Here is a 25,169-nt window from a genome sequence, read left to right as displayed (position 1 = left end):
ATTCTTTGCTGTAAACCTGCTTAAACAAAAACGGGCCTTTTTCAAAAACATAATGGGCTTTTAAAATCATACACGAGCCCAGTGGATACCGCGAAAGAACATCTCTAGAGGGTTTAGGATTCTTCACTACGATTCTGCAAATGGTAACTACAGTCTACAAGTAAAGTGTGAATCAACGAATGAGATTTTGAAATTAGAAGTGACTGAAACTGTGTAAGACCTAGAAAATGTGCATCTTCAATTAGCGGGAACTCTCAAAATTTCGAAATCAATGGCGTCCTCTGGCGACGACCTCCGTCTTCTCTCTCTCATCGACGTCGGCGATAATGTCTTCTCTTCCTTCTCCGATTACCTTAAACCTTTCTCTACTCTATCCACTTCCCGGAAAAAACAAGACCGAGCAACCACGATTCGAGCCCTAGCTAAGCAATTCCTTCCTTTCCTCAACAAATCGATCTCTCTCCTACCGAAACGTCTCTCCGTCGCGAATTCTGATAAGGAAGCTCGTGAATCAGCATTAGATCTGTTCCGTGCTTATGAACTTTGTTTGGACTGTTTAGAATTGGTCTCTGCTCAATTAGCTTGTAAGCCTCACACTGTTCAATCTCAGAGGCTAAGGATGATTCATTGTCTCGATGTTTGGGGTTTGTATGAGAATGTGTATACTGAAGCGTTTAAGGTTCTGGAGAAGCTAAGAGGCTCTGATAGCAAATCCCGGAAGTCCCGGTTGTTGCCGGAGGTTCAGGATGGAGATGCGGAGATGGCTTTAGTTGTTGTTGATGCTGTGGCGGCCATCTTTAGGGCTGTGGCAATGAGTCAGCAGTTAGATGATAAGCGGTATCGGAAAGTTCTTCTTTTGCTTGAGGAAGTCGGAGGCTGGTTAAGGTCAGTGTAGTGTAGGGTTTATTAACTTTCTTCTATGATTTATAGTAGTAGACCAATGCTGCTTCAATTTTGGTACTGTGCAGGGTCTTAGATGCTAAGGTGTATGAAAAGTTGCACAGAGCGATGGTGACAAGTATGGGTAAATGTGCTGTTTCTCTCGTTAGAGAAGCTGAGCGTTTCAATGGGGATTTAGTGATTTCTTTCTGCGACTTAACTGTGAAGGAACATTATAAATCTGCATTATCAAAAGATCGAGTTTATAAGGTGACCCTTGTCCTTTGATGTCTTCCCTTCTTGCGGCTGCTTTTCTTTTACATGCTGTCATCTAATAGATAATAAAATCTAATGCCCAATTTCCAGTTTGCTCGCGAGGTGCTTTCTGTTCTGTTTGGATTTAAGGATAGAAAAATGTCAGTGACCATTGACATTTCAATGTCTGTGTTGCGCAGCTTATCTTGCCAATTTGAGGTTTGCACAAATCTCTTGCATCTTAATTATCTATCGTCTTGTGTACATCGAGTAACAATTTCCACAGACTGCTCCTTTATCTTTTGCTAGATTGGATGACTTTAGGTTTCTGCTAGCCTCTCAGTTGATGTTTTACTGCAAACTTCCAATGCCTTATAACAGTGTTCCTTTTTCAGGATGAAAGTAATGAGAATTTAATGGAGTTTTTTGACCTAGTCGATTATTGCGCTCACAAGTTTCGAGCAGCAGGAGACATGTACTGTGCAAAAGTTTCAAAAAAATTGAATGAGATGGCAGCTATTTTCGTAGAGGTAGTTTTACTCTCCTTGGCATGTAAACTTGCCTCAACTTAGTCATGAATTATCTTGGTGTATGAGTTAATTTATAATTGACTGGTTGGCAGGCAATACCCCAACTTAATTTGGTTCTTAGACTGTATTCGACCGGGCTGTCCATCACGGTTTGCAATTCCAAGCTCGGAGAAATTAAGCTAGAAGATTCAACAGATGATTGGAAGATTCAAGCTATGTTTGATGATGATGCTAGATGGCAAAGCTTAGTTTCTTTACTCGGCATGGTTGATAGTTACTCAGGTGATGAGGGCAATCAGACTGGTTCATCATCGATTGGTGGGCATAGGAACTACAACAATAAAACACATGATAGCTGTAAAGACAGGAACAAGATTACTTGTTGGCCACAATACGTAGATGCCTTGAAATTCTTGTGCCAACCGCTTGCAGACTTTATATATTCTGTGAAAAGAAAGATTGTGCTGGAGACAGAAATGTCATGCGCCTCTGCTCATCTAATTACTATTCACGATGCCTTTCTCCAGTTTTGTGATGGCTGTCTCTTCCTTCAGAGGTAAGGTGATCATTATCTGTCCCTTATGCTATAATCTGTAGCTTCTAGTTCTACGTCGTGCTCTTCATCGGACGATTGTTTTGCTTGTCGCATAGTGAAAATAACTTAAATATATTTGGGAGGATTTCAGAAGATAGTTCTTTTAAGTTGTTGGTTTTATGCAGCTTTAAATACATCATTTTGCTACCAGTTTTTTCCAATCTATATATATATTTATATATCATGGTAATACGCAAATCATTGGCAGGTGGGATGATGTCTAAATTTTCAGTGCACTTAGAGAGAGGAAACAATATAAATTCTGTTGTGAAAATCTTGTTTTGTGGGTTGAATGCATTTCTCACATCTCTTGTGCCCTCTTCTTAGGTGCACGTCTGACAAGGGAGATAGAGAAATTGCCAATAACAAAGCTTTCTTAAACGCGGCTATGGGTGCTTTCATTGTCTCATTGAGAACCCAACTTAAATTGGAGGTATGGTATTTATATGCAATGCATACAAATCAATGGCAAATTTACTGTTCAAGTTCCTGAACATGTGATCGATCATAAATGTAACTTAGTAATCAAACATCTTCCTTTTCAGATAAGTGCCCATCTAGTTGAGGATGTAATTGGAAGCCCATGGATCCAATCTCAAGAACTCAAGTATCTAATTGCGACGCTGTACAATATTGGTATCGTTTTGTACAGAAATAAGGAGCTAAACAAGGTAGAGTACATGCTTTTTGGCGTCTTATAGATTTTCTGTGCAAATAAGATTTTAAAAAATCTGCTTCTGCTTTACTTGTGTGGACCATGCATCTAAATGATATATTCTTCTTCTTCTTTTCCTCATAGTACATTTTATAGAGTAAGTGTTCTACTTTGCAGGCTTGTGAGGCGCTTAAGCTGTGCTCCAAGGTATCATGGAGATGTGTTGAACTACATTGTCATATGTTTGTAAATCAGTCTAGTTCATCTGATAATGACTTGTCAGAAGATGCCATTATGGATTTTGTGGGCGAAGCATGTAATAGGTGTGCATTCTACCTGGATATACTCCAGAAATGTAGCAGACGTAAGATTAGACAGAATATTGTTCATATTCTAGAAAATTGGTTGTCAGCTGAACATCTGATTAGACGGTTACCAGGCCCTGAGGCAATTGTAAAGCAATGGGTTAAGGTAATTTTTTTGATAAAGTACCTTTAGGAAAAAATTGAACTACAAGTATCTGAGTGTGGGCTATCAACAGATAGAGCGGGAATGTCACACGGATCTGGATGCGGCAGGTTCTTGTACAACTTTGTACTCATTGTTATCATCTTCTCAAAAAAAGTCAAAGCGGGGTATCGGAAAAATCCTTGAGCAGGTTGGGATCTGAACAACCTTTCAGTTAATGTTTGAATAAAAGTTTACGCAGGTCCTAAATTGCAGGGCCACACTACTAGAAATTCCCTTTTTTTTATCGGTGGATGTACTTTCCTATATGTAAAATTGGTGATACTGTTTGTTTTTTCATTTCTCTTTTCTGTAAATGTTTGCAGGAGCTTCTTGCCTATGACAGAGTGTTACCTTTAAGGTCAAATCTAGGTCAACAAACGCGAATCAAGATAGCAGATATCCTCTTGAAGGATGTTTATGTCACTGAGGATATGCATATAGAGAGAGCAAGAATTTTGATATGGAAAGCACGAATGACAAGGACATCTGGAACTGAACATATAACCGAGTGCATTTGTTTTCTGTCTGAAGCAATCTCTATATTGGTATATGTCTTAGTACCTTCAGAATTAATAGCCCATTAATTGCTTGTATATTTTCTGACCAAATTTCGTATGTATGAAAGCAGGGTGAGTTACATCATGGGCCAAATGAAGAGGGTTCTCCATCTTCTCACATGTTACCTATTGCGTATTGCTTGAGAGCTTTTTGTACCCAGGAAGCTGACCCAAACTCGAAGGTACAAATGCGTATTACATAGCTGGTGAACTGTGGTTCACTGTTTAATTTATCTTTCTTGAAACATTTTGCCTCGTCTCTTTTGTGCAGAAAGTCTTTCAAGATATTAGCACTTCACTAAATCTCTGGCTAAGGATTCTTAGCCTAGATGATAGTGGAGACAGTCTACCAACAGAGAATATAATTCCGTTACTGTATAATATGATTGATTTGATGTCAGTGAAGGTATCTCTTTTCCTTTTATCTACCTGGACTATGTTTTTTGAGTGGCACACTTTGTAGTGCGTGCTTCATATCTATCTGGCCCTTGATACTTTTTTTCCATCTCCAGGGATGTACAGAGCTCCATCATCATATATACCAACTGATTTTCAGATTGTTTAAATGGAAGAATGTCAAATTGGAGGTCTGCCTTGCAATGCTGTGGGAATGTAGAAGGCTTAGTCATGCCTTATGCCCTTCCCCCATAAGTGATGCCTTTATCCAGACCTTATCAGAGAATTGTGCTGACAAATCCACATGCATTGATTTCTGGATGGATTGCCTGAAAGATTCAAAAGCAAAGTTAATTGGGTTCCAGCAGAACTTCCATGATTTACATAATAAGGATGAAGGTCCCTTTCAATCAGACATCACAATTGACGATATTAAAGATGCAGCATCAGAACTCATCTCCAGTGTAAGAAATTTAAGTTATATAGAGGTTTTTCCTCGCAAAAGAATATCTACGGTGATTATCCAATTTTGCTAATGAATGTCATTGCAGGCATCACTCTCTGGTAATTCATCTTTTGCAGCTGCATATCTCTATTATGATCTCTGTGAAAGGCTCATATCATTTGGAAAACTTTCTGAGGTAAAATAGTTATACATATCATCTATTTCCACAAAAGTTTTGTTGTGAATTACTTCCAGTTTCATTGTTATAATCTCTTGGGTTGATTGTTCAAGCCTTTTCTTTTGCAGGCTCTTTCATATGCAAAAGAAGCCTATAGGATAAGGACTCTTATATTTCAAGATAAATTTAAGTATACAGCTGAGAAGCATATCGAAAAACACAATGAAGATGGGAAAATATCAGAAATACGGACTTTTAGCATAAAAAATTTCCAAGTCTACAGATTGTTAGCAACTGATTTTTGGCCATGTGGAAATTTTCTCTGGGACATCAATCGCTGCTACCTAAGTCCTTGGAGTGTACTCCAATGTTATTTGGAAAGCACCCTTCAGGTTCTGTTTCTGTTCAGAATTTCTAGTCTAGTGGGGTTCCATCACTTTTCTGTTTCTCAATTTGGTGTCAAATTTGCAGGTTGGAATTCTGAATGAGCTCATAGGGAATGGACTGGAGGCAGAAACCATTCTATCATGGGGGAAAGCCTTTTCATGCTCGCAAAGTCTATTCCCTTTTGTAGTTGCATTTTCTTCTGCCTTAGGTATGAACCTACTCCTTAATTCAACAGTACAGTCTCTTCTTGTAGGTTTTCTTATTCCTTTTGTTAATAAGCTGCTTGATCTTTGTTCTTCTTCTTTAATCTCACAAGGAAATCTATACCACAAAAAGCAGTGTCTGGATCTGGCAGAAAAGGAACTCCAAAATGCAAAAGAGATATTAATTGCTAATCAGCGAGATTTTTCTTGCGTAAAGTGCAAACTGAAGTTGGAAGTTACATTGGATAAACAACTTGGAGACATATCTCGGAAACAAATTGATAGAGTTTCACAGACAGATGGATTCTTGCATGCTGAAAGCTTGTTTAGTGCTGCCCTGGGAAAATTCTGTTGCTCAGCATGGAAAAGCTGCATTAGATCACATGGGGAAGAAATTGCTGAGGAGATAGTGATTGATAGAAATGGAGGGGAAGGTTTAGGACATAATTCAAGTAAAACAAAGCTCAGTATAAAGGAGCCACCAGGAAACAGAGGCTCCAGGAGGGGTGGAAGAGCTAACAAAACTTGTTTGTCAAAGGATCAGGATTTGATATCTGAGCCAACATCAAGGTTGACTCGATCTATGCGTCACTCACTTAGAGAGCAATGCCAAAACCGTTCTAATGTGCCTGAAGTTGTTTCAAAGAAGCCTAATTTATGTGATAGATCTGTTGGTTCTAGGGGTGAAAGGGTTTTGTTGGACACGAGTAATGCACTCCCTGGCTTTTGTATTTGCTACAAAGAAAAACGTCAGCAGTGCCTCTCGGAAGAAGTAACAGAATCTGGGTCTCTCAACAATTTAGTAAGTTTGAAATGGGAACTCTGCCATAGGAAGCTTGCGTCCTCAATACTTGTTAGCCTTGGTATGATCTAATTCCTTATGCATTTTCTCACTCAAATGCGCATGCATGCATATGAAGTTGGCTTTTTGACATTTTCCTGTTGGAACAATCTAATAGCTTAATAGTTTAGATGAGAGCTGAGACCCAGTAACCATTAAAGTCGTCCATTGTTGATAAAACAAAAGTAATGGGTATGAAAGACCTGGAGTGAGTTTTGAGGCCAATGAGTTTGTTCTTATTCTCCATTTCCATGCTTTTCTTTTGTATTCTGACCATTTATTCTCGTAAAAACACACACATGGTATATATTCACGTCTCACTTACGATTACGAAGCATTGCTAGAAGATGAGTATCTCTGCTTACAGTTTAGCTTTCCAATTCAGGAAAATGTTTGGGAGACTCTGGTAGAATTCATCTAGCTCATGAGGCTTTACTGCATAGTATCTCTGTTTTATTCAAAAGCACCTGGTCCAGCCACAACCAGCCTTCTGTCAGTCAGTTGCTGGAATTTATCGGGAAAGAAGTTACAAGAGATGTATTTGCCGTTGATCGTGCAATAATATTATACAACTTGTGCTGGTTGAATTTGCGGAATTACCACTGCAGGAAGAGTAGGTATGTGAGACATATTGTTTGTATAACACTTGCCATTAGCTTTTGTCCTCCCTGATGCAAAACATCATATGCTAAATTGATCAAGTATGCTCTTTAGAAATGTGTACCTATCATCCTTCTTAACCTCTTGATTGTTACCTTCAACAGGTCTATCTGCTGTGATCTGTTTCATATCCCTTTCACAAAACTAGTGTCATGGTTAATGTTAGCATTTGTACTCAGCGGAGAGGTTCCAATATTATTTCAAAAGGTAAAAGCTTGGGATGTTCGACGGTAACCTGTCGTTGCCTGTTTTGTTTTTATTTTAACTATTGTTGGGTATAAGACTGTTTTTTGTTCCCGACAGGTTTCAAGATTGCTTGCCTCTTTATATCTGCTTTCTTCCTCAAATTCTGAATTCACATTCGAATCTGATGGAAATGAGCTGTCAGCAAGTCATTGGGTCTCATTTTTCCATCAAGCCTCGCTTGGTACCCATCTCAGTTACCATTTCATTTCAAATTTGAGCCAAAAACACAAATCACAGTGCCTCTCAGATAAAGAGGTAAGATAGGTTTTTCCAGCTTTCTATCTGATGATATTTTGACGTATTTATTGATTGCTTTTACAAAGTATGTGTTTCATCTTCTATCTGACGGCTTTTATTTTCAGTGCACAGAGGCTACTTGCTCGAGTTGCATGGTTCCTGAGGATTTGGACTTACCCAGGTATGAGATAATTTAACTTAAGCAACCAGACATGCTTTTGTAATTTTCTGTTGGCTGACTCTGTTTTCTCTTACTCGCCATTGCAGGCTTGCTCCTGACCGTACTCAAGATCTTGTACAATTCGCTAAAGAATTTTTCATCAATCTTCCAAGCTCAACAATCATCTGCATTAGTTTGCTTGGAGGTGCTTTAAACCAATTGTTACAGGAGCTAATGCATATTCGTTCACCTGTTTGTGCCTGGGTGCTCATATCACGCCTAAACCCAGAAAGTCAACCGGTTGCCACACTTTTACCTGTAGATTCGATTGTAGAAGGTAAATATGAACTGCATACTGGTTGATCAATGGTGTTTCCTCTTTGTACTCATGATCTCACTGATTCACTAGACATGTCAGATGACAGTGCAAATCTTAGCTCTACCGAAGCGACTCAAGTCAAGAGTTTAAAGGGGCCCTGGCTTTGTCCATGGGGTACCACCGTGGTTGATGAGGTAGCTCCAGCATTTAAATCAATATTGGAGGAAAGCCACTCATCTTCTTCTACTACTGAAGAAGACACAATAGAGAGTAGGGGCCTGTGGTGGAAAAAGAGAAAGAAACTTAATCATCGTCTGGGAATATTCCTAAGGTATGCTGGCTCTCTTTCTATAACACGTGCACATGTCTGTCTATATTACATTTACAGGACTGTGTTTTGATCCATCTTCTGAATTGACAACTGCGTACGAGCCTGCATGTTTGTAAACAACATTGGATAACCATTCTTTTATTCTAGGAATCTAGAAGCTTCCTGGCTGGGTCCCTGGAGGTGTCTGCTTCTCGGAGAATGGTCGAACTACAAATTGCCTGACTCAGCGCAGAAAAAGCTGGTAAATGATCTCAAGTCCAAGTGCAAAATGGAAGTAAATGAGATGCTTTTGAAGGTTATTCTTGGAGGTGGGACGGATAACTTTAAAGGAGAAGCATGCGTTGCTCAGCTTTCTTTAAGAAATGGTTGCTATGTAGGTAGAGGGGGATATCTTTATGAAGAAGATAGCTGTAAAACTCCTACTGCTGCGTCTAATATATCTGAAAGTAGGCATGAATTGGCCTTAAAACTGATACATGACGCAGCAAGCAAACTAGGGCAACAAGATGGACATGAAAATAGAGAACCTATCATTCTTGTGTTAGATCCCGAGGTTCAGGTTCGTCAATTATATCCTTATCACTTTCCTGCACATGTATTAGAAAGTTCGACTGTCATCGAGAAGTTCTGCTTAGTTTATCTGTTGCTATTCTTAGCTTACTAACTTGCTGATTTTGATTAGATGCTTCCTTGGGAGAATATTCCAATACTAAGGAAACAGGAGGTGTACCGCATGCCTTCCGTAGGTTGCATATCTGCCGTGCTAAAGAAGCGCAGTCTTCAAGGAGAGCCAGCAAAATCTCATGTTGCTTCCTTCCCTCTTATTGATCCGCTAGATTCATTTTACTTGTTGAATCCTGGTGGTGATCTCACCGATACACAAGTCACGTTTGAGAGTTGGTTCAGAGATCAAAACTTTGAGGTAACATATAGCAAAAGCATACTTATATTAAACCTTATTGTGATCCTTTATCTCCAAACTTCCATTATTGCGTATACTTCAGGGTAAAGCTGGGTCAGAACCAAGTGCTATAGAGTTGACAGAAGCATTAGAAACTCATGATCTCTTTCTATACTTTGGTCATGGAAGCGGTATGATTCCTCTAACACTTGAATTCTGAACCGTTTAATCGTTAATCTGTCTCTGGTTGTTTACATGAGATTGATTTAAAAAAAAATCCTTTACTGTTTATGATACGACAGGAGCACAGTATATACCTAGGCGTGAAATAGAGAAGCTAGATAACTGTTCTGCAACTTTCTTAATGGGATGCAGTAGTGGTTCACTATGGCTAAAAGGCTGCTACATCCCACAAGGTGTACCACTTTCTTATCTCCTAGGTGGATCTCCAGCCATTGTGGCGACTCTATGGGACGTAACAGACCGAGACATTGATCGGTTTGGGAAAGCGTTGTTGGAAGCATGGTTGCAAGAGAGGTCAGATTCTTCTTCAGAGGGTGGCTGCAGCCAATGTGAGTCATTAGCTAATGACCTTGCAGCAATGACTCTAAAAGGCACCAAGAGGTCAAGGAAACCATCATCGCGTAACAAGCCAGCTCAATCAGATGTGGATGGGTCAGGGAAGATTGAGTGCAACCACAAGCATAGACGTAAAATCGGTTCATTCATAGCCGCGGCTCGAGATGCGTGCAACTTGCAATACTTGATTGGGGCTGCGCCTGTCTGTTATGGTGTGCCAACTGGTATCACTAGGAAAAAAGGAATTGATGCTCTTCTTCCTTCTTCATCTCGTTAGTAGGTTAGAGCATCTCTTAAAATCCTCATTGTTTGGTCGTATAACAATTTTGAGGGAGCAAATAAATTTAGGAGTTAGGACTTCAGATCAGAGATTTTATGACAACAACGCAAGAGAAGAGAAAAAAGGAGACTCTAGTCTAGAGATATATATTCATCCCTGTTTTTTTATATAACAAAATTGTAAAAAAAAATATCACATGATGTATTGTCCTCGAATTCTATGTTATAAAAGTGTTAGTAATATATGATCCATTTTTGTGTATTTCAGACTTGACTTGTTCATGTTTTCAATCCTTTTACGTAAGGGAAAGAGGGCATTTCAAACTGTTAACAGAACTGATTCAACCTCACTTGTGATTTCACAGTAAAAAGTATTCTCAAACATGTACAATTAAATTGTACACAGTGATAATGTTTCTATTTCAATTGAAATGATTTATATCTGGAACATATGACCAAAACAGTATGGCAAAAGCCAATAAGCTCTGTTTGCTGGTTGCTCTAAAACTTTTTGTAAAGCCAAAAAAAAAAAAACTAACTTTATTAAGAAGATGAAAGAAGAAAGACAAACACATCAGTGGTAAGGGACATGCTTTCATGATGATTGTTCATTTTGCCATATTAGGAATTCTTTCAGTTCTTGTAATGAAGAAGATATGTGCTTGTAGCTTATTATTGGTACCTGAAAAGATGTAACACACAGTTTTAACACATCCCATGAATGGTATTCATTGTTCAAACTTTCACTTAATTCGATACAGTTTCAATTGTAAGAAAAAAATGCACAGTCATTTTGTGAAATACACAGTTTCAATTCGATACAGTTTCATGAATGGAAATACATGAAAGTGTGCATGTACTAAAGGACTAACAGAGTATATATGAAAATGAGTTATGTTTCTATGTTTACTCTACACCATTTTTACGACGGTTTTAAATTCTGAGAGGATGGTATCAGTACTTAAAATCACCAGTATACCTCTGATCCAGTTTCTCCAGCCCAGTCATTTTGCTCCAACTCCAACGCCAATAGACGATCGAACCTGCCATAAAAACCAAAAAAAAAGAGAACGAATCTTAAAAATGTTATAGATTTAGAAACAAAGGGGGGGAAAAATAGCCTAAACAGATGGAAATATTAAGTTCTCATAGATCCAGATATTTACTCAGTAGTATCCATGTTTTCACTCTTGATTCTGGAGATAGAATTCTGAGAAAGACAAAAAGAGATTTTAGTTTAGTAACAGCCAGGTAAGTTTCTACATGAATAATAAAAGCAGGAGGAGTTCTTACCTCAGTTTTACTAATTGCGTGCTGTTGATCCTTGAAGATGAATTTCGTGAAGTAACCAGTAAAGAAGGCAGAATCGCCATCAATCTGAAAGTATTAAAACCAAACCATAGCAATCAAAGAGACTTTGAAATATAGCAAAATTCATCTTCTCTTTACAAGGACAACTAATACATAATTCGTAAATACCTTGTTGAATCTTTCCCAAACCAAGTCTTGCTGCATCTGATAGCCTTCATAGGTAACCAAAGTATAGAGTCTTTCTTCATGCTGCAAAAGAAAACAGAATTAACCTTCTAGAATGTTATGTATAAACTGTTGAAATCGCTTCAAAAACACTTCCTGATTATCGATTTAAGTGACTGGGAACCAAAAAAAGAAACACAACAGCTTTACATAATATAAGTAAATAACCTGCAGCATGGTAGCGAAGTGATTGTTGCGGAACAGGACACAAAGTTCCCATTCTTTAAGGTCATCTTCCAAGGTAAAGAGCCTGGAGGAAATGATAATCAGTAACTAGAAAAGATAAAACCAATGTAGCCAATCACAGAAATCTTCCTTAGCAAACAATAAGATCACGCACCCATGCCAAGTTAGTTGAGTGACACTTTCTTCAAAGAATCCTTTGATCAATTCACCTGAAACTCAGAAGAAAAAAAAGAATGGAGTTATCTTTATCCACAACAGATATAATGCGTAGATATGTAAGAATGGATGTGTAAGAATTTACCCTCTTCTTGCGTGAGCCCTTTTGTACCCTTCCCTTCCGGAGAGCTTTGTCCAAGAAGAGACTGGACTTCATAAACTGACTGGGAGACATCATCATCCTGGGATTTTTCACTAAGATCTGGAGATGCAATGAGGTGATTTTAGTAAGAAAATTTAACATATCTCCAGATGCAAGTTCATGCAGAGATACCCATGAGTCTACCTGCATTAACCAAAGTTATAGCTTCAGAAATGATATCATTTTTGGTCGACTCCAGATTAGTCTTCTCCACAGAGATCAGCACATCAGTCATTTTGCTGCTATTCTCAGTCTCAACATTACCAAAAGTCTCATCTCCCAATTCCGTTGAAGATACCTCTTCACCTACATTGGTCTTATTCCCAACATCACAATCTTCTGATTCCGTAGAAGAAAACTGATCATCAAATTTGGACAGCTGACAGATATTACTGCCAAGGGTGGTAGCACAACCAGCTTCAATGTCCACAGAAGTTACCAATGTGTCATCCTCAGAGATCTGATTTACATCTAACGACCCAGACACAACTCTCTGAGTATCAAAACTTCCCTTTAACGATGCTTCCATTTCAGATAATGCCAAGGCCTTTGACACCATTTCATCTTCTTCAATATCTCCCTTTCCCAATCCAAGATGCTCTGCAGACGCAGCAAAATCAACAGAACTAACAGTCTGTGTGTCTAAAGTAGTAAGCGCAATCTCTAACTCATCACGAGATCTGCCTCCGATTGCAGCAACAATTTCCACATCCTGGAGGAAAAACAATAAATATTGAAACTTTTCTATTACTACAAATTGAAGCAAGAAAGAAACACAATCAAAATGATGTACCGTGGGATCAACTAGCCATCCATGATACAAAGGAATCTTAAGTGAACGAAATATATCTAGCTCAGGTGTTAACTCAAAATCCGTAATCCTGCAAGCAAGTAAAACATTTCCGGTCATTACGATAAGATATTTTCTATGTAACATATCAAAAGGTTTAACATATTGATAACAAAAAGATTGACCTCTCGAATTTCAAATCGACATTTATCCCACAAGCAAGTTTTCTGATGAGCCCAATATCAATGTACTCGTCTGTATCATCCAGTACATCGATCACAAGATTCACCAAATCCTCTTCAGATACTTGAGAATTGTAAGTGTCTAGATTAATTCCGTGTTTCAAGATAAGAACATTACCTGTAACAAACACATTTCAATAGTCTTGATACATCTGAATCGATGAAAACGAACGAACGAATCTAATCCCCAATTTCACAATGTATCATCATCATCAACACCAAAAGAGCTAAAAGATCTCAAGATACTAACACATACATTTCCCTAATTTCGTTCGCTAATCGAAGTTCACAAACCATAGCGAGAGTAAAATCGGGAGGAGAATAGAAGATGTACGTACAAATGGCGATGAGAGGACATGGTCCATTCTTATCCTGGAGAATGATATTGCACCTTTGTCCACGATACAAAATCTTCTTCGTCTTGTAAAAGATTTCGTCCGGAGGAGGACGAGAGTTATCGATCGCCATTAAAGAAGAAGGTTCACGACGATGAGAATCGCTTGTTGAGATCTAACCGTCTGCGAAATCGGAGAAGACACACTTTGCTGAAATTTCTCAAGAAGTGTGTCAAGGAAGCAAGAAAAGTGAGCATGGGACTGGCTTTTATAAGCAGCATTGAGTGACGAGAAACAAAATTGATTTTGACGAAACCGTAATTAGTATGGTTTTAGTAAACCGGGTTTGTTATGACGGTCAAAGCTGGTCCCGTATTGGTGGCTCTATTCAAGCGTGTAAATAAAATTCAACATTTGACCCTTATGTTACGCCTACCCTTATGTAGGCGAATCTTTCAACTGTTAGTGAATAAAAACTCTAATCATGGATTTTAGAGACCAATCAAATATTTATCAGCGGAGCTCATGTACCATAATATTATAATAGAATAAAACTTTTATGACATATATAAACGGTAATAGTAAATTAGTTAAAACGTTATGCTAAAGATCATATAACATCGAAAAAGCAGTATAGCAAGATCGTTTGAAGTTTTATCTATAAGAAAAGATCGATGGAATTATTTTAAGATTTTAGTTCAGATGTTTCACGCAGAATTTATTTGTATTGGGTAGTGACTTCACAAATAGCATAAAGGAACCAGCTTACGTAAGAGAATATTTTGGTTTGAATTTTCAAATTACATATAGGTAGAAATATTCAAATATATGAAGACGACCATTGATAGATTTTGGATATTAGATAATTGGATGTAAATAACTACTCCTTTTAGGCTAACCTACACTTGCTTTTTCGTCAACTATGGGAAGATGTTATAGTATATCATTACATTGATTCTCACGTAGGTTTTTTTTTCTATATTTTTGTAGGGAAATGCAAATTAACAAAGCATTTTAGTACGTTCATTTAGTGAAAGGGATGTGGTCCTCTCCTAGCGTGCGACACCTGTTCCAAGATATGTAAGAATAAACAAATGTTATTGTAACGTATTATTGTGAAAAGCATCCAATAGTGGATAACCACTTGCTTATGCCAAAGATTATAAGATATTTAAATCGAGGAAACGAATAAAGTAAAAAAGCTAGAAGGTGGTGGTTATAAATTACAAGAAACGTATCAAACAAGAGGCGAAGATGACATATATTGACATGTGAAATTGAAAACATATACAAGTACGTGTTACTGTTTTATTTGTGCGAAGGTCGTTGTTATAATAAATTTTTATTGTACGGACGGGTTATTTATCACACGATTAAAGTTCTCTTCTTTTATTTATCGCATAAAGTTCTGCTTCTTCTGTGGAAAATATAAAACGAGTTTTGTTTCAACTTCTTCTCTAAATCAAGAGACTATTATAAGAAGTAAAACAGCAATTGTTAATATTGTATCTCCTGATCAGATATATATAGACTTAAATATGCACATAAGTGACTGAAATAAATTTGTATCCATTTTTGTGTCGAAGTCTTTTAATTTCTTAAAATAGATAACAAGATCGGATGGTGCACGTTTGAAGAGAAGCGAAGATCGGACGGTGTGTCCTAACTACTTATTTTGTCCGATATGAGCTGGCAACGGACAAGGATGCTTGATGTCCTCAGGTGGCACTAGTGAAACCCACTTTGACGGACACCGGATCTGTAGGTTGTCGGTTAATATGGACACGTGCCAAGATCTCCCCCATTACCTACATAATATATATCTCCTTCACTTAATTATGTTTAAGATGTAAGTTTGCATTTACTCCAACAATATAAATTAATTAACCCATACCTAGACTAGATATACCAAAAATATCATGTAAAATTAAGAAAAATATGATACGAATATATATATATATATATATATTTTTTCTTACGATTGTACAAAGTTAGATAAATTATGGGTTTATTGGTTATAGGCTTTTAGAGTAACATATAATATTTTAAAAAAAAACTGATTATGCAATTAAATTCGAAAACGAAATAATATATAGCATGATTCTTTTCCTTGTCACACTTCATTATAGATTATTCTTCCCCCGTCAACAATTATTGCACTTACATATTTTATTACTATTATAGATTGGCCTTGAATTTGCATTAGAATTTTTACCAAAAGAAGAAAGAAATTACGTAATGCAATTTCTAAAAATAAAAGTGATGTACTACTAGGCAGGTCTAGGTTTATATAGACTATCCGTAGCCATAAGAGAAAATGGCAAATTTAATATATAATGCAAAAAAGAATAAGGCTATGATGTCAAATTATCAATCAAAAACACTTAGTTTTTTTCTTTCTTTCTTTCTCTCCCCTCCTTCATCATAAATCTAGGGCTTTCCAAGAATCTCTATCACACCCTCTTCCCAAAATCTCGCCTATTTTTCCTCTCTCCACTCACTTATAGAAGATAGATTATACACATAGAGAGACACATCAATCCAAAGCTCATACTTACAAATAGGGTAAATCTCGAATTCCATCTTCTGTTTGTGGTTGATCCATATTCTATTTACAGAGAAAAATAAATTCAAATCCATATCTTCTTTTATGTTCTTGGTCACTTTTGTAGTTGGAGTATGTCTCTTCTTTTATGTTCTTGATCTGAACCATTATCCATATATATAGTTCTAATTTCTGGTTACTATTCGTTTTATTTGGTTGAATAAATACTTGTCTCTTGTGTGATTTTACACAGAATATTTATATAAAGAATAAACTAGAAGTAAAGGATGGTGAGGGGCAAAACGGAGATGAAGAGGATAGAGAACGCAACAAGCAGGCAAGTGACGTTTTCGAAGAGAAGAAATGGACTCTTGAAGAAAGCCTTCGAATTATCGGTCCTTTGTGATGCTGAAGTTGCTTTGGTTATCTTCTCTCCAAGATCCAAACTCTATGAGTTCTCTAGCTCTAGGTATGTCCCTTTTTTGTTTATTTACTTGTGAAAAAACGATTTGCACTGATCAATTTTTGGATCCGATTCGACTAGAGGGGCTAATCGGGTCCAATTTTCACCGTAATAAGTAGATTCATTGGATTTTTTGGTTATATGATTATCAAGATCTGATAAGAGAGTTATATAATGGTGATTTTGTTTTCATATAAAAGTAGATCGGAGTAAGAAATTAGACTACTTTTATAGGACTGACACTAATGATACTTTTTGTAGTTGTAGTCATCAGATTTTTATGGCACTACAACCTATGAAACGTGTGTGTATATCAAGTATATGTATACTTGTTATGAGCCATCCATTTTTCGCTGTAGATGAGTTGATCTTTCTGACTTTCTCTATTTACTGAGATATTTTGAAATGCAAACAACTTTTATTTTGAGATACTTGATGTTTATCCGTTTGTAAGAAAGATGAGTTTGACACCAGTGCTACTGCTAGGCTATGTGTATGTAACAATATCTATGACTTAATTTTGAGTATATAAAGTGTCCTTATATTGTTCAAATTAGGACTGTACATACTATCAACATGTTTATAAATTTAGAAAATAGTCATTTTCAGGATTAACAATAAATTTCCTTATTTGGATATATATGTCCACATGTATCTCGCCCTGCTGTAATACAAATGCATATACAGTGTGTGTGTCAGTAGAAATATATCATATATGATGATGACAGATATATCTACATAATGCTAGGGATGAGACGAAGCATTGTAGTAAATAATGCTAGTTTTGATCATGGTTTGCATTATACATATCAATAAATATATTTGCACATGTTTAAATCAGACATGATGAGTTCATGATATAACACATTCTCATTCATGCGAGTTTACAAAATTACAGATGCTTCTTTTGTATATGTGTATGTGGATGTATATATATGGGAAACTTTATATGTATGCATGAATATGTAAAATTTAGCAACAAATTAAGAGGTACTATTTTGCTTAATTTTAACACACACCGTGATTTAATTGAGCATTAACTGTAGAGAAGTCATCGCATGTGTGTAGATCAGAATTATTTTAATTCTTTCTACGTTTTCTCTTATTTTATTCTTTGGGATATAATTTATGCTGAATAAATATAGATTTGATTATAAAGGATTAAGCACTTAACAATTAACTATGAAATGTCTTTTGAGCAAACTCAAGAGAGGTTAATCACAATTAACTAGGTATTCTTAACCACATAATCCTTGTTGTTATCGCACTGCTTAATGATACTCTAAAGGTTTAGCTTATTAATTTCAATATTTCGATTTGAGCGTGTCCATGTGCATCTATATATACTTGTCTCTTTATATGTATATTGGCGTAGCCATGTAAAATATTGATGCATGATTTGAATCATAAATCTTAAATACAATATATTTGATATTTTCTGCATTTTGAAGTAAAGAGGAACACTCTTTTGTTTTCATATAACCTATTATTTTGTTTAGAAAATAAACATGTATATATTATATATGGTCCTCGAAACATGAGATCATATCCTAACTTTTGGGAACAATGCAACTAAGCCATATCTGCATGATTCTCTGTGATTCTCTTCGTTCACAGTTCAGTTTCAATATTTAACGGTCATAAATCATGATGATATATATTCTAAATGTCAATAAATAAATGGAATTTATTTATTTAGTCACATAAGTATATACTTTTCACACATATATGCATATATAGCTTCAATTGGTTTTGACTCCACATTTTCGTTTCTTTTATTTTCATTTGATTCATTTCAGTATAGCAGCAACAATTGAACGCTATCAGAGACGAATAAAAGAAATTGGGAATAATCATAAGAGAAATGATAATTCTCAGGTAAATTCTCATTCATATTTCGGGTTTTACATATTGTAAACGTACGATATTTTTTATAAATATTTTTTTTGTGTGTTCCAAATATTTAACCGACTATACTACTTTTACTTGACAGCAAGCGAGAGACGAAACATCTGGATTGACAAAAAAGATTGAACAGCTAGAGATATCTAAACGGTTTTGAAACTCAAAATTTCTTATGAGAAACGTTTATATAAAATTATAAACGAACTATAAGATACTTTGATTGTTGAATAATTGCAGAAAATTGCTTGGAGAAGGCATTGATGCATGTTCCATCGAGGAGCTGCAACAGTTAGAGAATCAGTTGGACCGAAGCTTGAGCAGGATAAGAGCCAAGAAGGTATTATTTATACTCATTTCCAGTGATAATGGAAATTAGGATTAAGATACTATAATCGTTTTTCCGCAATTTTAGAATATTAAGATTTGATGAGAAAATTTTATGTTTACTTAATATGATGGAAGTTATTATACATGTGTTTGGCTCTTTGCGTTTACAAAAATAATTTTACCATACTAATCTAGTGATCTACACAAGTAATTAAAAGATATAGTTAAAACCTAGATTCAATTCATTTAGCAAAAAAAAATTCATCATTTTTAGTTATTATTATATATGCAATACCGTTAACAATTGAATGGTTTGCATGGTCTCGCTAATCATGCATGCATGCGTTCTTTATTTAATGTCTATGTGAAATTGTGAATGGTTTGCATGGCCTCACTAATCATATCATCAGCCTCATTGAGGCCATGCAACATTGAGTAATTTTATTGATGATTCCTCAATATAACATTGAAACAATGAGTATCAACAACGCACTTAGTGTTAGGATACTTAGTTGAAAGATTCCTTGGAATATACATGCAAATGTCTTCATAATCTATTAATAATGTGGAAATTTGCTTATAGATTGTTCGTATATTCAATTATTTTCAGTACCAATTACTCCGTGAAGAAATTGAGAAGTTGAAGGCAGAGGTAAAACACAATTCATACTTAAACTTTTTTTTGCTTTCTCTAAATGTAATTACATATATATAGAGTCATCCTGTATCTCGTTATTAATACTTCATATAACTGTTCCTTGTCAAAATCTTACTAGGAGAGGAATCTCGTTAAGGAAAATAAAGATCTGAAGGAGAAGGTACAGTTTTAGCATCTTATAAAAGGTATTATTTTTATGATATGTTAATATGTTGCTGAGTAGAAGAGTTTTTTCGGTGAAATTGTGAAAATAAAAGTGGCTTGGAATGGGAACAGCAACAATAGCATCATCACAATCAACGTTATCATCATCAGAAGTGAACATAGATGACAATATGGAAGTGGAGACTGGTTTGTTCATTGGACCTCCTGAGACAAGACAATCCAAAAAATTCCCTCCTCAAAATTAATCTTACAACTTCTTCAAAAAGAATGTTTTAACTATATGATGTAAGAACTTTTTATCTTTATATATTTTCGTCCAAAAAAATTGAGATGTAATAATTAATATGTTCTTAATCAAAGAGTTAAACTTAAAAATTTACCTGTAACTTACAGTTCCATTACTTGTATCTATTAGGACTTGAACAAACCGAACTAAACTGAATCGGTTTAAGTATTTAGTTACGTAACATACAGAGAGAATAAAAATGATTAGGGACATAAGCCTTTAGGAGTGGGGTCTCTGTAACGAATAAGTTGGATTGCGTACTGTCGCTTTCCGGCGAATTCAATTCTGTTCAGACATTTCTTTTTCACTTTTATTGTATAGTTTGCGTTTGTGTATTGCACTTTCGATATTCTCTCTCTAATTTCATCATCATATTCATTCACAATGTATCTCTTTGTAATACATTCAGTGCCGTGGCTTTCAAGCTTTTGGTCAATATGGGTTGTATCATTTCTTATCGGAGGAATAAACCGGCGGCACCAACAGGATTGCCGGAAAACCGTCCTCGTTTCCATACTCTTCCATCAGAAAGAAGAATAGCAAATGATCAAGCCCAAAAGGTGACAGAATTGTTGAAGATGAGTGATAAATTAGGTCCAAAGGAGCTGAAGAGAGAAGAAAGTATTCTCGTTGTTAATGTTCATCCTCGCTCATCGGAATTAGCTGCCTCTGGTTGGCCACCGTGGCTTATTTCTGTAGCTGGTGAAGCCCTTGTTGGTTGGACCCCTGGTCGTGAATCTCACTTTGAGAAGCAAGAACAAGTCTCTCGCTCTTTCTCTTCCTTTCTTTATTGATTCTCATATGATAAAGAGACTTATTCTCTGTATTTGCAACAGATTGGGGGAGGAACATTCAGTAAGGTGTTCAAAGCTAGAGATCTTCTTCGTAACAAGACCGTGGCTTTGAAGAGAATCCGGTTCGATATCAACAACTCAGAAAGCATCAAATGTATAGCCAGAGAGATCATAATCCTGCGCAAGTTGGATCATCCCAATGTCATCAAATTAGAAGGGTTAATGCTTGTAGACCACGATTCCTCTACCCTTTACCTGATCTTTGAGTACATGGAACATGACCTCTTGGGACTCTCTTCATTACTCGGTGTACATTTCTCAGAACCTCAGGTATTCTTTATCGCTTCTATTCACACTCTCTTCATTACTTGGTGTCAAATTCTCAGGTACTCTCTTCTTCTTCTTCTTCTCTGTTCAGGTTAAATGCTACATGAGGCAGCTCTTAAGAGGGCTTGATCATTGTCACACTAATCATGTACTCCATCGGGATATGAAAAGCTCGAACCTTCTGATCAACGGTGATGGAGTCCTCAAGATTGCAGATTTTGGGTTAGCTACGTTCTTCGATCCTCATAACAGTGTTCCTTTGACAACCCATGTTGCAACTCTATGGTATCGACCTCCTGAGCTTTTGCTTGGAGCTTCTCATTACGGTATTGGAGTTGACTTGTGGAGCACAGGCTGCGTAATAGGTGAATTATATGCCGGAAAGCCTATTCTTCCAGGAAAAAATGAGGTAAGCAATTAGATTCCTATCACTCTTGTTCTTACCAGATAAGCAAAGCTTCAGATTTTTGTTCTCTGTATTCTCATGTTAAGACAGACCAACTGCACAAGATATTCAAGTTGTGTGGATCGCCTTCAGATGATTATTGGACAAAACTAAAGCTACAGCTTTCAACTCCACTGAGACCCATCTATCCATATGGATCACATATAGCAGAGACATTTAAACAGTTTCCAGCTTCAGTTATTTCGCTCTTAGAAACTTTGCTCTCAATAGATCCAGATTTCCGAGGCACTGCAGCTAGTGCTCTCAAGAGTAAAGTAAGTTTGGACTTTACGTATTCCTCTGACAAAAATGTTGTTCTTGTGACTTCAACTGATTATACTCTTCACTGTGAAACAGTACTTCAAAACTGAGCCATTGGCTTGTGATCCATCTTGTCTACCAAAATACCCTTCAAGTAAGGAAATCAACATCAAGATGCGCGATAACACTAGAAAACAAGCTTCACAAATAAGAAGAACAGACGAAGCTCAAGCTGTTCAGCCAATTCTAGCAGATTCGTCTCCCACAAAGCCGATGCAGGTATCTCTCTACTCTTACGGTTTCTTGGTTTCTTGAGTGTTTTGGCAGAAATATCCGAAATAAAAGTTTATGCATATGCAGAGAAAGTCCTCAAATTCCAAGAGCAGAGACAGTTCACTTACAAAGTCTTACGAGGAAGACAAGACTTCCAGTTTACCGGACCATTCTGCTGGGAAAATGCAAACATCTACAGACATGATAACTGAAGATGAAACTAACGCGAAAGTCTCTTACATGGACCCATCTACAGAAGAACCGAATCTAGGCGGATCAGTGAATATGGAGGAACGCATACCTTGGCCAATGAGTCCATCTACACTTCACCCAACAGCATTTCTGCCTAGCCTTTACGAGAATGGAACATCTTCGTCGGGAGGACTAGGAATCAGACCCACACTGATTGAGAATTATACTGTCATTTAGATTCAATATAGAGAAAATAGACAGATTCAAACACAAAATAAACATTATTGGTCAGTATCTTGCTTTTATTCCTCAAAAAATGCAGGGCATAACTCAGCCGTAAGAAAATTCAATCCAAAAGGTACACGAGTTCACTTATTTGGGAGAAAAAATTTGACAACTTCAAATCACCACATTATTTCAACGGTTGCCATTGAAGGGTTTCTCCAGCAAACATAGGGACGATCTCTCCGAATGGGAAGTTGAAAACGTCTGGAACCTTCCAAGGAGATTTCTTCAGTGTGATCTTTGACGAGTTTCTCGGAAGGCCATAGAAATCAGGTCCATTGAAACTGGTGAAAGCTTCCAACTTGTCCAGCGCACCCGCCTGAATGTTAAAGAAGTTAAAGTTATGAACATAAGGAATCACAAACCGGGAAAGTAAACTGTTTGAAGTTACACAGTTTACCTCATCAAAGACCTTGGCGTATAGGGACAAGGCAATGGGAGCGCTGTAAATACCAGCACATCCGCAGGATGATTCTTTTCTACTCCGTTCATGTGGAGCACTATCTGTGCCGAGGAAGAACTTCTTGCTTCCACTAGTTACAGCTTTGACAATGGCTTCTCCTGTACAATGAAGTAAAAGCAATGATCTTCCGAAAGCTGCTGAAAAAATGAAATATTAATGTTCAAAAGGAAAGTGAAGAACATACTATGTATTTCTCTTTTGAGAACGGGAAGACAGTAGTTGTGAGGTTGTAATCCACCTTGGAAAAGGGCGTTCCTGTTGAGAAGGAGATGTTGTGGTGTGACTGTTGCACCCACAGACCCTATAATCAACAAAATGTTATGAGCTATGCAGATTAACAAAAACCAAAAGACAAGAAATGAAAATAAGATAGTAACAAAACCTTCTTTGCAAGATTCAACAAAATTCACAGCATCCATGGTTGTGATGTGTTCCATCACTACTTTCAGCTGCGGAAGGCGTTGGATTAGAGGCTGCAGAACTGTCTCAATGAAGATTTTCTCGCGGTCAAAGACATCGATACTCGGATCTGTGACCTCCCCATGAACCTAATCAAAACATTCCTCAGACAAGACAAAGACAAAAATACAAGTCTATGTGGTGTATGATTTATTTACCAGCAAAGGCATGTTTTGTTTGACCATCTCTTCTAGTACCGGTAAGCATTTTCCAAAGAGATCCGTGACACCATCTTGAGAGTTGGTTGTTGCTCCGGCAGGGTACAGCTTCACCGCATAAACCACACCACTTTCCCCTAATAACAAGATCATATATGCATAAACTGAACATTAGCAAGTAGAATCTCAATCAGAAAGATGAAAATGTATCTGATTAGTTTGCAACAAGATGGAGAAAGCACAGGTACTTACTTGCAAGCCTGATCTCTTCAGGTAGAGTTTTGTCAGTCAAATAAAGTGTCATAAGTGGATCAAAGCTACTCTCAGATGGCAAAGCTTTCATGATAAATTTCCGGTAAATAATGGCAGCTGCAGTGGAGGTGACAGGAGGCTTCAGATTCGGCATCACAATCGCTCTCTTAAAATTACTCGCACTGCACATAATTACATACACCATTAACCATCATGTACAGCACAAGCATCAACGCCAGCACAAGATTGTGATTGAGGAATTCATACATAACAAACAATGGTTCCACAAGAAACACCAATAGCAAACAAAAAAGTGGCTGCAAAACAAAGTAAAGCAAGGAAAGAAAAGAAAGATTGCAGGATGTTTATAAGACCTGTGGGGAACAACAGCATGAAGAAGATCACCGTCACGGAGATGAAGATGCCAATCATCAGGTTGAGTGATTGTGAGCTCCATTCTTACTGCTCTCGTCTTCACTTTCTCAGAAGATCTGTCAAACTTCAACTTCTGAGATCCAAATCCCTACATAAAGAATAAAATAGTTGACTTTAACAGACGCATAGGAGGAATTAAATAAAATTAAAACTGGATCACGTGGATTGAACTAAACAAGAATAAGACTCAAAGAGTGGTGGAGGTAGAGTACATACACTATAAGGAGAGACCAAAGTCTTTATCATCTGAAAGCTGCTCAAGGCTTTGCAAGAATTCACCTGTTCCAAAGCAAATGACAAGTAGACTCAGATTCTATAACATGACCTTAAAAAATTGACTCTGTTCTAAAGTATTAGCAGGCACTAAAACTATTCAATCATCATCAAAAGATTTCGCATTCCTTTGGTTCAATGTTTCTCCAAACGAAATTTAGTATCCAGATTAATCAAATTTCTATACACACAAATGGGTATCAGCAAAATCCAAAGAAATCAAATTATCCAAACAATAAACCACAAAATGGCGAAACTGGTAAACACCTAGAAACCAAAATCGAAAACTTGAACTTGTTTAGGTAAGCAATACGAACCTGGATAAACGAAATGCACAACAGGGATGCTTACAACACAAACAAAACGAACCCCAAAAAGAGTGATTTGAGGAAGAGATTGAAGGAGAAAGAAGAAGAAAAAACAGTACTCGTGTTTTGTTGTTTACAAGATACGACGTCGCTTAACGTAAAAGAAGAAGAAAAAAATAAAAGCTCTGTAACAGGCCAGCCCAATTTTAGCCCGATATTTTTAATGGACCTGGACCTGATCACAAATTTCAGCCCTTTTTAACATCCTTATGGATCAACATGGGACTCTCTGACTCCTCCGGTTC

At 36.9% G+C, this 25,169-nt stretch overlaps 5 protein-coding genes across 11 annotated transcripts; 3 read left to right on the top strand and 2 right to left on the bottom strand.

The window, feature by feature from the left end:
* Positions 1 to 115: 115 nt before the first annotated feature.
* ESP (separase) lies at positions 116 to 10,407 on the top strand (the record flags this gene model as incomplete). 3 transcript variants are annotated; one of them, NM_001203875.2, is made up of 27 exons in its annotated part: positions 116 to 885; positions 969 to 1,149; positions 1,246 to 1,353; positions 1,530 to 1,664; positions 1,757 to 2,220; positions 2,587 to 2,692; positions 2,805 to 2,930; positions 3,092 to 3,385; positions 3,456 to 3,572; positions 3,748 to 3,969; positions 4,053 to 4,163; positions 4,253 to 4,387; positions 4,494 to 4,841; positions 4,929 to 5,018; positions 5,129 to 5,392; positions 5,472 to 5,595; positions 5,704 to 6,453; positions 6,817 to 7,048; positions 7,196 to 7,298; positions 7,395 to 7,592; positions 7,700 to 7,755; positions 7,842 to 8,071; positions 8,153 to 8,384; positions 8,532 to 8,943; positions 9,067 to 9,306; positions 9,389 to 9,476; positions 9,588 to 10,405. In NM_001203875.2, the coding sequence occupies 27 exons, from the start codon at positions 272 to 274 to the stop codon at positions 10,139 to 10,141; spliced, it is 6,534 nt and encodes a 2,177-aa protein (NP_001190804.1). In that variant the 3' UTR covers positions 10,142 to 10,405. The 3 variants fall into 3 exon arrangements, with proteins under 3 accessions (NP_001190804.1, NP_194028.2, NP_001328112.1); NM_118426.4 differs by having other exon boundaries at positions 174 to 885; positions 8,144 to 8,384; positions 9,588 to 10,407; NM_001341570.1 differs by having other exon boundaries at positions 272 to 885; positions 4,050 to 4,163; positions 8,144 to 8,384; positions 9,588 to 10,407.
* Positions 10,408 to 10,463: 56 nt separating this feature from the next.
* AT4G22960 (FAM63A-like protein (DUF544)) lies at positions 10,464 to 13,824 on the bottom strand. Its single transcript, NM_118425.3, has 12 exons — positions 13,594 to 13,824; positions 13,199 to 13,373; positions 13,017 to 13,104; positions 12,368 to 12,935; positions 12,167 to 12,283; positions 12,020 to 12,074; positions 11,848 to 11,929; positions 11,623 to 11,703; positions 11,437 to 11,520; positions 11,310 to 11,353; positions 11,123 to 11,186; positions 10,464 to 10,825 (listed from the first exon to the last, which is right to left on the bottom strand). The coding sequence occupies exons 1-12, from the start codon at positions 13,721 to 13,723 to the stop codon at positions 10,739 to 10,741; spliced, it is 1,575 nt and encodes a 524-aa protein (NP_194027.2). The 5' UTR covers positions 13,724 to 13,824; the 3' UTR covers positions 10,464 to 10,738.
* A 2,015-nt stretch (positions 13,825 to 15,839) lies between these two features.
* AGL19 (AGAMOUS-like 19) lies at positions 15,840 to 20,020 on the top strand (the record flags this gene model as incomplete). Of its 3 annotated transcripts, NM_001341568.1 has the most annotated exons (8): positions 15,840 to 16,155; positions 16,389 to 16,604; positions 18,398 to 18,476; positions 18,592 to 18,653; positions 18,741 to 18,840; positions 19,441 to 19,482; positions 19,607 to 19,648; positions 19,746 to 20,020. In NM_001341568.1, the coding sequence occupies 7 exons, from the start codon at positions 16,423 to 16,425 to the stop codon at positions 19,896 to 19,898; spliced, it is 660 nt and encodes a 219-aa protein (NP_001320037.1). In that variant the 3' UTR covers positions 19,899 to 20,020. The 3 variants fall into 3 exon arrangements, with proteins under 3 accessions (NP_001320037.1, NP_001328192.1, NP_194026.1); NM_001341569.1 differs by having other exon boundaries at positions 19,607 to 20,020; NM_118424.2 differs by lacking the exon at positions 15,840 to 16,155 and having other exon boundaries at positions 16,423 to 16,604; positions 19,746 to 19,929.
* A 260-nt stretch (positions 20,021 to 20,280) lies between these two features.
* Positions 20,281 to 22,500, top strand: AT4G22940 (Protein kinase superfamily protein; the record flags this gene model as incomplete). Of its 2 annotated transcripts, NM_001341567.1 has the most annotated exons (6): positions 20,281 to 20,700; positions 20,776 to 21,063; positions 21,152 to 21,469; positions 21,553 to 21,780; positions 21,863 to 22,045; positions 22,127 to 22,500. In NM_001341567.1, the coding sequence occupies 6 exons, from the start codon at positions 20,377 to 20,379 to the stop codon at positions 22,466 to 22,468; spliced, it is 1,683 nt and encodes a 560-aa protein (NP_001329229.1). In that variant the 3' UTR covers positions 22,469 to 22,500. The 2 variants fall into 2 exon arrangements, with proteins under 2 accessions (NP_001329229.1, NP_194025.1); NM_118423.2 differs by lacking the exon at positions 22,127 to 22,500 and having other exon boundaries at positions 20,377 to 20,700; positions 21,863 to 22,107.
* On the bottom strand, positions 22,062 to 25,015 carry PYR4 (pyrimidin 4). Of its 2 annotated transcripts, NM_001341566.1 has the most exons (10): positions 24,874 to 25,015; positions 24,500 to 24,562; positions 24,223 to 24,371; positions 23,849 to 24,030; positions 23,597 to 23,733; positions 23,362 to 23,527; positions 23,164 to 23,280; positions 22,917 to 23,077; positions 22,341 to 22,835; positions 22,062 to 22,232 (listed from the first exon to the last, which is right to left on the bottom strand). In NM_001341566.1, exons 2-9 carry the CDS (start codon positions 24,527 to 24,529, stop codon positions 22,644 to 22,646), a joined length of 1,134 nt encoding a protein of 377 aa, NP_001327985.1. In that variant the 5' UTR covers positions 24,530 to 24,562; positions 24,874 to 25,015; the 3' UTR covers positions 22,062 to 22,232; positions 22,341 to 22,643. The 2 variants fall into 2 exon arrangements, with proteins under 2 accessions (NP_001327985.1, NP_194024.1); NM_118422.4 differs by having other exon boundaries at positions 22,062 to 22,835.
* Between the last annotated feature and the right edge of the window lie 154 nt (positions 25,016 to 25,169).

This window comes from Arabidopsis thaliana, chromosome 4, assembly GCF_000001735.4.
Source record: "Arabidopsis thaliana chromosome 4, partial sequence".
Taxonomy (NCBI): Eukaryota; Viridiplantae; Streptophyta; class Magnoliopsida; order Brassicales; family Brassicaceae; genus Arabidopsis; species Arabidopsis thaliana.
This window is presented reverse-complemented; position numbering and strand designations above follow the sequence as displayed.